At 43.4% G+C, this 13995-nt stretch overlaps 1 protein-coding gene across 1 annotated transcript; it reads left to right on the forward strand.

Annotated features, from left to right (window-relative positions):
* Window positions 1–5193: 5193 nt before the first annotated feature.
* On the forward strand, window positions 5194–13746 carry prph (peripherin). The gene is made up of 9 exons (XM_012841060.3): window positions 5194–6313; window positions 9512–9572; window positions 10210–10305; window positions 10758–10922; window positions 11079–11204; window positions 11458–11678; window positions 11951–11991; window positions 12231–12304; window positions 12463–13746. Exons 1-9 carry the CDS (start codon window positions 5781–5783, stop codon window positions 12652–12654), a joined length of 1509 nt encoding a protein of 502 aa, XP_012696514.2. The 5' UTR covers window positions 5194–5780; the 3' UTR covers window positions 12655–13746.
* The last annotated feature ends 249 nt before the right edge of the window (window positions 13747–13995 follow it).

Genomic DNA, 13995 nt, shown 5'->3' on the forward strand with positions numbered 1-13995 from the left:
TCATACATTGCACATCATAACATGAGAGGGACATTAGTGACAAGAGCAGTTCATAACAGTAATCGCCGTTGGTATTGAACGGCCTTGCACACAGGAAGGAATAGAAGCCTCCCCTGAATTATTGATGTTAGCGTTCCCTAACTGCTGAGCAGGTCTTTTGCCTTACTGTTAGCGTTAGGCTCCTCATGGGTACGGTAGTGTGTAAGACCTGTGTCATTAAAAAGTGCTTCACTTAGAGTTGTGCCTCTGCAATCAACTGTTTACCAGAGAGTGTATCTACAATGAGCAACTACAGCGTTTCCTGAGTTACACCATAGAATGTACAAAGCTGACACAAACTGAAAAAGGGGAAGTGAAGGATAGGAATTTTTGCAGAACTTAACATCAGGTTTCATGAAACCATATCAATTACATGCAAACATCTGCACTGCAGGTATGTCAGGGCTGTGCCTCATTCAAGACTTTCCATTTCCAAAACTCAAACGTGACTAATGTCAACCCAAAGGGCTACTACAGTGGCATAACGTAGTTACGACGGGCCCAGGTGCAGGCTATTATGACGGGCCCTAGTCAGTGGCGTAAGGCAGTGGTTCCCATTTTACAGTCCCGTACCCCATGTTTGTAACCGCCACCACGCCCCCTCCCCCTGCGCAGATATTCAGCCTACAACACTTAAAACTGTGAAATTGTCAGGGTATGTCACTAACCGCTGCCACCACGCCCCCTCCCCTTGCGCAGATATTTTTCTTGGGCACGAAAACCCCCCGGCTACAGGCCCCCAAGACCCACGGGCCCAGGTGCAGCCGCACCTGCTGCACCCCCTATAGTTACGCCTCTGGTCTACTAATTAAAAAAAGGTTTTCACCAATACTGGATCAATTGCTTCATCAGAAGGGTACTCAGATGGGGTCATCAATAACAGTGACAGCACTGGCCTTTACCATAGAATTAAGATCGTGGACAGTGTGAAATGTCTCATAAGGAAGGAATAGACAATAGCTTTTAATTAATGATGGTTGTCTCAAGAGCACTCAAGAGAGGAAAAACATTGACATTACTTTATGGTTAAAGCCACAGCTGAAATATTTACAGTGTTGTTTGAAAGCAAATCAGCTGCTTCTGCTATAAAGCATTCGGTGTGATTAAAGGATCATATTAAAAAACCTAATAATGAAAAGCTACATCCATGCTACTAGCTCAGAGGCTACTGAAGAGCTGTCAACATCCCAAGAGTAGGGTTTCTGATCTTGGGGGAAGCATACTTTCATTTAGATGGTGTCTGCATTCCCTTGTCATAAATGAAACATTCTGTAGGCAAGCACTTACATCCGCTAATGATAACCAATGTCATTATAAATCATTTGACCATCAATCTGAGGAACTAGTCACACTCTTGTGTCATAAAACCAAATTCCACCACTGCCCATCAGCCCATGTGGTTGTAATATTGACACATTGCCTTTGCAATGCAGTTACTGGCAGTTTTGCAACTATTGGCAGGTAGCGCCTGTGTGTGCCTCTACCAACACAAACACACAGTTTTCCAGTTGACATATTCAGTTGTGCAAAAGTATAGGTTTTACATTGTCTACATGTGAAAGGTGTCTAATTCTCTGTCCTTCAATCCCAGAGAGTAATTATCCACCTGGTGTGATCTGATAAGCTGTTAAGGAGTGACAGTTGAACTCCTACTGAGGGCAAAATTGATGAGTCACACAGTCCTGTACAATTACACACTGTTAGCTATGCTGCTGAATGGAGTGTGTGACCTGATACCTGAAAGATATGGCAGTATTATAAACAATGACTGTTTGTGTGTATGTGTGTGTGTGTGTGTTTGTGTGTGTGTGTGTGTGTGTGTGTGTGTGTGTGTTTGTGTGTGTGTCTCTGTGTGTGTGTGTGTGTGTGTGTGTGTGTGTGTGTGTGTGTGTGTGTGTGTGTGTGTGTGTGTGTGTGTGTGTGTGTATGTGTGAAAGGGGGATTGAGAGATTATTTGAAAAAAAGATGACAAAACAAATACAGTACTGCCAGCAAAAACATGCTGTATACACCTCTGTGTAGTGGGAAAAGAGTCAGCTCTTACTGTAAAGGCAGCAGTCCAAGGCAAGAGTTATAAAATAAAACAGGAAATTAAATGAGGGGAAGAATCTCCCAGGGAGCAATAGAGGAACAATCTATTAAGGAATAAAACCCTCAAAATTAAGAGCAAAACCGGACTGTTTTTAGAGAGCCAAGATAGCATCTGGCAAAAAAGGTCATTATTTGTATTGTATTTGTATTTGTAAATGTTTGTATAATGTGGTTACTTGTCATTTGCTTACATTTGCATGGAGCACATGAGAACACATTTATTTAGAGACTGCATGAGAAGACTAAGTGAGAATTTTTTGTGGTAAGGGCCTAAGAGAGAAAGTCATTGGATATTGGACATTGGAAACATGATCAGCCGTCATATGGGAATACCGGTCTTTACCGGAAAATGACTGTAAGGAATTGTTGTTGCAGTGCGCAATATCCATTAAGAAAAGGCAGACAGAAGGGCAAGAGAGAAAGACTCTGTGAGAGAGGGATGAATAGAGAGAAAGAGAGAGAGAGGGAGAGAGAGAGATAACTCATTTATGAGATAGGACGATTAGATTAGGGTGCGAGGCCCAACACACAGGAAATTAATTACTAAGAAAGCCAGACATAGGAGGCAGCTGTACCAAGCTACAGGCTCACATCCTAAAAGAGAAAACGAGAGGCTGAGAGAGAGAGGGAGAGAGAAAGGGAGAGTTAAAGACCAGACAAGAAGAGAGCAAGTGCATAAAGTGAAATATAAGATAGACAGACAGACAGCTAGAAAACGATAAAGAGAGAGTGAAACACACCACTGACATTAGGCCATTAAAGACAGCCAATCTGTCTAAAATAGGAAACGTACCAGGCAGTAAGTTGACAATGTCAGGCATGAGGCAAACATAGATGTATAAATACTGAATATAGAAGGTTGAAGTGAAAGAATACTTTAAAATGAAAGAAACCACATTAGGGGAGGTTGAAATAGTATATGATGTAAGAGAGAGAAAGAGAGAGAGAGCAAGAGAGAAAGAAAGAGAGAGAGAGTGAGAGAGAAAGAGAGAGGGAGAGAGAGAGAGAAAGAGAGAGAGAGAGGAAGAGAGAGAGTATTTTCCCCCATGGCACATTAAAAGCTGCAGTAGCTGACAGCAAGATGCATGCTCAGCATTGCATCTACATTAAAGCTGACATTCGATTCATTCTGTTGCATGTCTTGGCAGACCTCACCCTAAAAGCATGGTCCTTTTCTACACACACACACACATGCTCGACACACGCATAGCAGCAGCACAGCAAGCTGACTCAAAGGTTTTGTTGATTTTACTTGGATCAACAAACAATTTTAACTATCCCGAGCCAAGAGTCTACTCTTATAGAAAGATATAAATATAAAGTTGATGATAACTTGCTCACAATGATAACAGTGTATTCAGTCTAAAAAAAATATGCAAAGACTATGTCAAATTAAATTATTCTTTGACTTCAACCTTTATTCAGTATTAACCTTGTGCAAAACAATGCCAAATTTGTACCTTGTATTTACCTTGTACCCTATGCCAAATTTGTTCTGAAGATACTGACGTTTTGTTAAATGTACACAATTATCTGGGCCTGTCATAGACATGTAGGCGCTTGTTAAGTTTCTCATCTAATTTACTCTTTTATGCTACCAACATTTGTATGTGAAAATATGGGCTGTGGTCCTTAATTTTTCTGTAATGGTCAAAGAGACTTAACCTACCCATCTCACCCCAGACTCTGCACATTCTCCTGCAGATGAAACCATGTGTTTTCAAACATCCCTGTGCACACTGCAGCAGCTCAATTAGCTAAAGAGGTGGTCTGGACACATGTACTTACACAGAGACACAGGAGGACATCTGCAGTGCCCTCCGCACATAGCCACTCTCCACCTCTAGACCCATACATCTTCATGCTTATAGATGAACAGGCCATTAAACAAATTAATTGATGGTTTTAAAATACATGTAAAATCATGGCACTAGCCTTGTCTCTCTTCTGCGCTATAAGAGGAGATATTTTAATATTGCTCAGTGAGCAACTGACCATAGCTGCGTATTGAACTTAATCAATGCAAATTAAATGCTATGATGTTGAATTTAGGAAAAAGACAGGAAAATTAGCCATTGCCCTTATGAAATGAGCCTTTATACTGGCTGTATAGATGTTTTATGTTTATGTTCATGTTTTATGTTTATTGCCAAATGTTAGCATGGCTTCAAAATCCAGAGCATGTCCAATCCAATATGAATGAAATGGAAATTATTTCTGCTCTTGTTTTTGTGACACAGGCATGGTCCCTTGTTTGAAAGCTGAAAGCGAATTCTATCTCGGCAAGCATCAGGTTCATATCTGATCTTCCGGCACTGTACTCTTCCTGCAGTGGGCTGTCTTGTGTGTCAGATGGTAAAAATAGGCTTAAGGCACAGATCAACCCATATGAGCGCTGCCTTCTGCTGCTGTGGGGTAAAATTGCATAGTCATGACTCAGCCATTGTCGGCCTCTCAGAACATCAATACTATATTCCATTACATGTGGAAAAAGAGACAGTGGACAGGAAAACAGGAAACAGAGAATGCAGGGAAGAGGGCAAAGTACTTTTTCTCCTTTTCAAGAATGCGCAAGGACTGCAGTTGCGGGGATTCGGTTCTAATGTATAATGTATACATTCAGACATAGGTAACATTAGAGGTATGTCGGTCAAAGTGAAACTAAGGAAAGGATATTGAGTGATTTTGAGATTCTATCAGCAAGGTAACACAGGCAGAAAGTGATAGATAGATAGATAGATAGTTAGATAGATAAATAGATAGATAGATAGATAGATAAATAGATAGATCGATAGATAGATGCATAAATACATAGATAGAAAAAAATGCAGACAGATATATTGTGGACAGACAGATGGACAGACCCCTAGACCAGTTGGGCACCCAAGGGTCACAACTCCAACAGAAAAGTGAGAGAGGAAGAGGAGGAAGGTGAGGAAGAGGATGAGAGGCGTGAGCAGTGCAGTGAGCACAGAGGTCGGACGCAGTGCCTGCAGAGAACATACGTCATGTTAAGGATGGGGGGATGGGGAAGGGGGGGGGGGCGGGGGCTGGGCAGTGTGATGGGGGGATGGCGAGAGAAGGGTGGAGAGATGGAGACATCTTTAGTGATATTGGGCAATAATGTGGGAGCCCGTTGGGATGACTGCCAACAGTGCAGGACAAAAGGGAGGGGCAGATGAGAGAGAGATTGGGGGGGGGGGGGGGGGGCGGGGGGGAGGGGAGGGAGCGGAGAGGACATAGGGAGGGTCTGCAGGGAGGGAGTGGCTAGCGCAGAGCCTGCGTGTGGTAGGGTGATGGATTGATAGAATGAAGTAGGAGGCAGGAACTCTGGGGAACGAGCGAGAGGAGGGGGAGGGGGAGGAGAGGGGCGTGGAAGGGGGGCGCGGAAGGGCAGAGGGAGGCGGGTGGGACGGGATGTCCAGTCCAGGGATGTATAAAAGCTGCGCTGCATCTCACTTGGACGTCCTGTTGCTTCGCTCCCTCTTCAACCCTCCTGAGCTCGGACAGCTGCTCCCAACCCCCTTCGGAGAACAACATCACTTGAGTGCGACAGAAAGATAGAGAAAGGAAGACAGAGCGAGAAAGGAAGAAGAACCATACAGATTCTTAGAGCTAAGGAAACTCAGACCAGCCAGACAACCGCCACCATGAGCAGCCACTCTACCGCCCGCACCTCCTACCGCCGCACTTTCGGCACCCCTTCCTCCATGCAGTCCTCCTATACCCCCCTCTCGTCCCGCATGATGCCCCACTCCAGCCGCTACCTGAGCTCCATGCCGGGCGCCATGCCCACGCGCCAGGTGGCCTACCGGGCACGATCCAGCACCCCAACCCCTCGGGTCTCCTACGACAAGGTAGACTTCTCTCTGGCTGAGGCCGTCAACCAGGAGTTCCTGGCCACCCGCAGCAACGAGAAGCAGGAGCTGATGGAGCTCAACGACCGCTTCGCCAGCTTCATCGACAAGGTGCGTTACCTGGAGCAGCAGAACTCTGGGCTGCAGGCCGAACTGAGCCAGTACAAGGGCCAGGAGCAGCAGGGCAAGCCCAACCGCGCCTGCGACCTCTACACAAAGGAGATGCGTGAGCTCAGGAGGGAGCTGGATTTCGTGGGGAAGGACCGTGACCAGATCCAGGTGGAAAGGGACAACCTGGCCGAGGACCTGGCCCTGATGAAGCAGAGGTGAGTGGATCCAGGATGAGTGAGAGAGAGAGACATTAGCATTGTCAACACATAGTGACCAGCAAAACACACCTAATTCAGATCTAGCAAACATTAAGTAAAGTAAGTAAAGTTTTTGTATAAAGCTGCAAAGGAAGAAGATAAAAGGTGAATAATGGATGTGTATAGTAAATGAGGGGCTATTACTGTTTGGAGCGTGAAGCAAATCAATTTGTGGGCGCTACTTAAATCAGTGTTATTGACATTAGTCAGGAAGCAGAGATATACCTCAATGTATATCTTACTTACTTACTGTATATTTCATTGGATGCTTTGTGTAGCACCTACTGAAGATATTCTATAAGTATTTAAACATGTAAGACAAAAAGGAAGGAGGCCTAAACTGAAATATATAATATATAATGTTAAAAATCCTAATTGGTAGAGGGTAATATAATTTCGAAGAACCCCACTTTATTTCTCAAGGGACTATTTAGGTCTGCTATACAATTGAAAGGTCTGGATGGATAAGGGTGTGTTTTGCGTGTGGTGTTTGCAAAGCCCCTCCTTCCATCCAAACACACACACACATACACACATACACACACACATGCATAAAAGCTGTAGGGCTCATGCAGTGCCACACCCATGCAGACTTTTTCTTGCCCATCACTTTTCTTCAAGGTACCAGGGGAGGGTGTGGCAATTTCTGATATTTTGCCATAATGTGTCCAGTGGTTGTATTTAGAATGGGCGTGGCACATGAGGAAGAAAGAACATGCAAACAAAGACGTCAGCACACAGAACCTCCCTCCTGCATCCACAGTACTGCAGCATGTGTGTGTGTGTGTGTGTGTGTGTGTGTGTGTCTGTTGGGGGGGGGGGGGGGGGGGTTGTGTGTGTGAGTGTGTGTGGTGTGTGTGTGTGTGTGTGTGTGTGTGTGTGTGTGTGTGTGTGTGTGTGTGTGTGTGTGTGTGTGCATATGAATTGTGGGCAGTACTCCAAGTTCCTCACAATAGGTCAGGTGCACATTTCCCTTGGACACAAATCCCCTCTGCTTTTATAATATGACATCCCTATAGGTGACAGATGCAGAACCAGTGCAGAATTACAAAAAGTGGTCACTTTTTCTTGGATGTTCTGAAATTCAGGAAAGTGGAGCAAAGCCATTGCAACTTTCTTCCATTGCACCACCTGCTTGGCCATTTACAAACAAGACAGTTAACAAGCAACTAAAACTGCATCGACATGCGACATATGATTCTGAATTGATAGATCAAGTTTGCCAGCTTCACAAAATCTACTTCAAATATTACCAAAACGCTCAGTCACAGTATGAAGCAGCATGGCAGTCATTCATGCCAACCTTCCTCTTTCAGATGGTGCGAAAACACAGATGCATTTGGTGCGTATGTGCGTATGTGCGTGTGTGTCTGTGTGTATATATGTGTTACAGTATGTCCTCCCCCTGAAAATGACATGCCAGGACTAGGGATAAATTGGCTGCGCATAGGATGGAGTGTGGAGGAGGGGTGTGGAGAGAGAGAGAGAGAGAGAGAGAGAGAGAGAGAGTAGGAGAGAGAGCAGCTGGAAAAATCAATGGTGCTCAATGCGACTGCCTGCATCAAAGGGTGTTGGGTGTCCTGAGTGGGTGGGGTGGGTGGGGTGGTGCCAGGTACCCCATTAACAGACCACAGCCCCCTGAAATAGTGCATGAATTAAAGATGAGAGGAAAAACACACACATATGCATACATGCAAACACACACACATGCACACACACAGGCCCACACATACGCAGGCAAACACACATACACACACACACACACACACACACAGGCCCACACATACACAGGCAAACACACATACACACACAGACATACATACACACATGAACGAACATGTGCATGCAAACACACACACACACACAATCACAGACATACATACACACTTGCATGCATACACACACACATGTGCACACCCATACACACTATCACAGAGGCACCACCTAGCATACAGACTGCATGGACTTGGGCACACACACATGCACACACACACAACCTCAGTCACAGACTGGCAGACAAAGGCCACATTTAGTGGCGAGTCTGTTTTGAGGGATTGAACACTTCACAAATCCGACGTTGGCCCACTGCAATTCTGACTGTGATTTCCTATGACTTCAGTACAACAGTGTAGATTCTGAAACTTTTTACATTTATCTACTACTTATAATGATTTTAGTATTTAGAAAAAGTAACAATTCATTCATGCTTTTCTTTCCTTTGTTTTGTTGTTGCTGCTGTTGCTTTTGGGGTATTATCCAAAATCTCTATCAAAATGTGTGTGTGTGTGTGTGTGTTTGTGTGTGTGTAATTTTCCCTGAGTCATGGCAGACCCAGTCACCCATCCTCTGGATTATGGCTAATGTACTACAGTAGCAGCAGGAGCCAAACTGAATGCAATCAGGGGTCAGCCAGTTTCTCCCGTGATCTGATTATTACGCCCAGCCCAGAGCTTGGCCTCTTCCCAGTGGAAGACACAATGGTTTACAAGGACAAATGTCACAGATGGTGCATTGTCCTCCTGACCAAATAAAAGTGCTAACGCAAAGTGGACTGAGACTGGACCTCTGAGACCTTTGAGATTTTAGTCAATGTGCCAAGCAGAGCTGTAGGAGCCTCCGCCCACCTACTCAACCCCCCCAACCCCCCCGACGATTGATGCATCTCATCCCCCCCCACCCCTTCTGCCACACCCAAGTAGCATTTGGACTGGGTCGCAAATCCTTTCACAGACCAGCAAATTAACTAATTGATTCCAGGGCTCTTTGCCAGCTGATGCTCTCAGCCTATGTTAGCGCTGGAGCCAGTGATCAGCCACCTGTCAGGTAATGTTTCATACAGAGCACTTAGTGTGGCTGCTACCTAACTCATTAATTCTCTTCGTAACCCTATTCATTTTCTGTCAGACTTAGACCCAGGCTCTTGGAAAATGTTTTTATTCATGAGGAGATATTTAATCTGTCCGTCGCAGAATTTTCTCAGAAAGTTATTCATACCCACAAATGATGAGGTCAGATTCCACTTATGTTTGAATCGAAAATATTTCACACTCCATTTTACACTGAATGTCTACCACAGCATCGCTAATGTGGTAACACATACATTGGATATTGTAAATTGGGAAATATAGCTGTCATTTCTTTCCTTATTTTTCTTAGGTTTGATGAGGAAACCCAGAAGAAGCAGGAGGCTGAAAATAACCTGGTGCTATTCCGTAAGGTAACCATAACCAAAACAAATCAAATCTCTTTTCAGCATTAGAGCTCTCCATTCACTGTACTTTCCTTTGTCTATATGTCCTCAAACACAAATGGCCATATCCTAAGCCTGACTAGCTGGTGGTCACTCATGCTTATCATCTTGTTTCCCCTGACTAATCTTAATGGGTGACCACGCCCAAAGCTAACAGTGGGGCTAACAGTGACACCATGTGGCCAGTGACAGTCTGTAATGAATATGAATCTAAGAAATGTTAAAGCTTACAAGAAGAACACTTGATGGAAGCCTATCAAAAGTACAACTGTGTAGAAATGATAGATCATCACTGAATTAGTTTGTTGACGTTGAGGGCAAAAAACTTAAATGAGACATGAATACATTGCGTCAAATAATTTTTTTCCTGAGCACAAATTTGAAGAAACCTAAGCAGAATTTTTTGATATATATGGCCATTGCCCTGCTGTGTCTGTTTACAAGGTGCACAGGCATAATTTGTTAAGGGTGAACATCTCTGACCACAACAGCCCACCGCATTTCCAGACATGACATCATAACACACTCATAACATTGGCCTCTGTCAATGCAGTATAAAACCTCTAAGAGTTATTAAATAATGGAGCGCATCATCTCTTTAAAGGATGTGGATGATGCCACTCTGTCTCGTCTGGACATGGAGAGGAAAATTGAATCGCTGATGGATGAGATCGAGTTCCTCAAGAAGCTCCATGATGAGGTGAGATACCTGCATGTACCATGGAAACAACAAAACACTGTATAATGTGGAATAGGCAAGCCTTAGAGCAGTGACAAGCCTTGATCAATTTAACAAAAGGTGTAATGTTCTGTGTTCTCTGTAAGTGTTCCGTGAAGTTTTATCTAATACTGCCAGCTGTAGTAAGACATCTGATTATGAAATCAAGGTTGTTTACATGAAATGACTGTACCGCTGTACAACTATGTTACTGTGTGCTTATGCAAATACATAAACACACTTTCTCAATTGATAAAGGACAATCATTGAAAACACATCTCTCAACAAGGGTAGTGTACTACTGATGACCTTCTCCGTTATCCAAAGTATACAGATTTCAAAATGATCTAAATTAAGTTAAAATTATATATTTTTTTATTTTCATGGGTGAAGTAACTGATCGTGTGGTCGCTGTATGCTCTCCCTCTCTGCAGGAGATCCAGGACGTGCAGGTGAGTGCCCAGACTCAGCAGATGAAGTTTGAGGTGGAGACCCAGGCTCGCCCCGACCTCACCGGTGCCCTGAGGGACATCCGAGCTCAGTACGAGAACATCGCCTCCAAGAACATGCAGGAGTCTGAGGAATGGTACAAGTCCAAGGTGAGCCACTGAGCCACGACGCACAGTATCATTGCAATCAAGTGCTATGAACAGTGTACAGAATCACAAGCTGACATCATACTGTATCAATCAGTGACGTAAAATAGATACTGTATATTCATGCATTTAACCATTTCTTCCTCTTTGCTGTCTCAGTTTGCTGACCTGACAGACTCCGCTAAGCGCAATAATGATGGCATGAGGCAGGCCAAGCAGGAGGCTAATGAGTCCCGCCGGCAGATCCAGGCTCTCAACTGTGAGGTCGATGCCCTCAAGAGCACGGTGGGAATCATCTCTTCACTCTTACTCCTCCTCATGTTTCCATCCTCTCCACCCATCCTTTTGACTTCTGTTCATTGCTCTTTGATTTTCACAACAAATACTGCCATAAAGATATTGTTATAAATTCACAAAGGGAAAAGCTCAAAGACAGAGGAAGAAATTGTCGTATTCCCTCATTGATTTTTCTAACCGCTGTAGTTGTGTGTGATGTTTGAATATCTTGGCAATGTTTGTGTGTGTGTCTGTCCTGCAGAATGAGGCTCTTCTGAGGCAGATGCGGGAGATGGAGGATCAGTTTGGTGTGGAGGCCAATAACTACCAGGACAATGTGAATCGCTTGGAGGAGGAGATCCGCCACCTGAAGGATGAAATGTCCCGCCATTTGAGGGAGTACCAGGACCTGCTCAACGTCAAGATGGCGCTGGATATTGAGATCGCCACCTACAGGAAGCTTCTTGAGGGAGAGGAGAGCAGGTTGGTAACTGGAACACAAATGGGCCCATTCTTTCAGAGCTCACCAGCATGCATATGTATGCATAAAAGAACCTTCAGAACACCTTGACAGCTCTTTAGTTATTAGATTAAATGGATTTTATGGTTGTTCAGGACATTTTTCTGATTCTGTGAGTCATTTTTGCAGACATATTCTTCTTTATGTGGAAAATATTTTTAGTGTACAAATTTGAATATTTGAATTCATTCTGTTGGCCTTTTGTTAATATCACATATGTTGTTCCGTCTCACAGGATTGTTATTCCAATGAACATTCCCTCCTACCGTGGTGGTGGTAAGACTGATTTTTCAAATCTGTTTCTTTCAAAATGTAATTTAGTGAATTATTACATTCATATTGATTTATACTGAAGCACTCGATCAGCACTGGTTACTTCTTCAGGCCTCTGCAGCAGGGTTATAATACCGAATCATATTTAAAGTGTAAAATCACCTAGTGGTGTTCCATTATATCTTTAAATATAGATACCGGTATATGAAAATCTATTTTTGCCTTTGTTCAATGTGGTCCAGACTACGAAGACAAACCCGAACCTGGACATGGAAGGAAAGTTGTGATCAAGACTGTTGAAACCCGTGATGGAGAGGTGTGTGTTGATAGAAAATACTCCTCTGCCGCATTACTGTATTGCTATTCAAAATAGACAACATGTAGTTATTACCACATGTTACTATTTTACCCTCTGTCCTATCTTTTTCAGTGAATTACATTGGATTTGCTTTATTATCTGTCACTGCTTTACAGGTTGTGAAGGAGTCAAGGAAGGAGAGGGATTCCCACGATAGCCGTGACAAGAGTGATTCCCGTGATTCCCGTGATTCCCATGATGCCCGTGACTCCCGTGATTCCCGTGATTCCCGTGATTCCCGTGACACCCGTGGAGACCGTGACGACCGTGACGACCATGATTCCAAAGACTCTGACAGGGATGAGTAGACAAGCTAGCTAATACCAGCTGAATGTTCCAGGGTCAAGAATAGTGTGAACAATAGGGTAGAAAAATGAAAAGGAATGAAAATCATAAGAATGAAAAAGAGATCAAAAGCTGCTTATATCATATGTAGTGCTAATTGATGAAACAATTATGAATGCTAGCCAGGTTTAACAGAAGACTTTTTGTTTTTGACTCAAAACTGTGATCCATGAGCAAATCAGATTTTTGCTCAGTCTAATAGCCCTCTTCCCCAAAATGTATACACTGATCTAAACTGTAAACTCACAACTGATTGTGACAATGGTGCTACAATGACACATGCATTCATGGTTCAAACTTGGTGTTGTTCAATGGCAACATTATTGACATTGATTATTGACAAAAACACAACCCTTGACACAGTTGCTCACAATCTAAAACAGATACTTCAACACACAGACACAAACATGAATGTACTGACATAGTCACTGACATGAGGACGATTGTAGAGTTTGGTAGGTGCAGGTTTGTGGTGGAGCAAGCCTTACCTGTTCACCTTCAGTTGAAAACCACCCGAGGCCTTGATTTACAGGAAAAAACACAGAATTTTCTCAAGTAATGTATGTTTTGTATATGAACCTGACACCTCAAAATGAACACTCGCCACAAAACTCTACCGTCAAGGGGGAGCTTTTAACAGTAATGCAAGCACTCGTCTGTTTTGTAGTATACTCTTATCGCTTATAGTCACTGCCAGGGTTTGATCTGATGATGTGCAACTGGACAATAATACTGTTTGAGCAGCTCCCTATATTGGGAGGCATTTGTGACCTTGTAATAGACTATAACCTGTGTCAGATGGCTCTGTGTTGGTACATATAGTAACAGCTCAACCTCATCTCTCCAGAGCAAGTGAGTAATGATCATCACTATACTATATATACATCACTATACTGCACACCACATAACGAGACGCCTCATTCGTTTCACATCACAGCAGGGATCTTTTTGTTTTGCTGTTCTTTGGGAATGCTTGTCCTTTGCCAATTTCAGAGAAAATTACTAATAGATAGGATTAAATTGAAAATACAAATAAACTACACTGGAACAACAAATGTGTGATTGTTTTCTTTACTTCAATTTCAAAATGAAATACCATGACAACTTGTAACAGAGGGTTCCACATTGTAAGGAAGTACTTATTACAGTAAAAAGAGCACTGTCTAAAATCTACATTATGATGGAGGTGCAAGAGAATATTTGATGGACTGAAGCCCATACTGTAGCTCAAATCACTATGGCTTTTTGTCCCAAAGTCTGCCTTTTATCCTGAGCCCCCTGAAATTTGTTGGACCACTGGGTGG

The sequence above is a fragment of the Clupea harengus genome, chromosome 5 (assembly GCF_900700415.2).
Source record: "Clupea harengus chromosome 5, Ch_v2.0.2, whole genome shotgun sequence".
Lineage (NCBI taxonomy): Eukaryota > Metazoa > Chordata > Actinopteri > Clupeiformes > Clupeidae > Clupea > Clupea harengus.

Excerpts from the sequence above, each read along its gene's own strand:
- prph (XM_012841060.3), top strand. The coding sequence starts at position 5,781 with ATGAGCAGCCACTCTACCGCCCGCACCTCCTACCGCCGCACTTTCGGC. Across the intron at positions 6,314-9,511 it reads CTGGCCCTGATGAAGCAGAG|GTTTGATGAGGAAACCCAGA; the intron begins GTGAGTGGATCC and ends TATTTTTCTTAG. Across the intron at positions 10,923-11,078 it reads AGGAATGGTACAAGTCCAAG|TTTGCTGACCTGACAGACTC; the intron begins GTGAGCCACTGA and ends TTGCTGTCTCAG.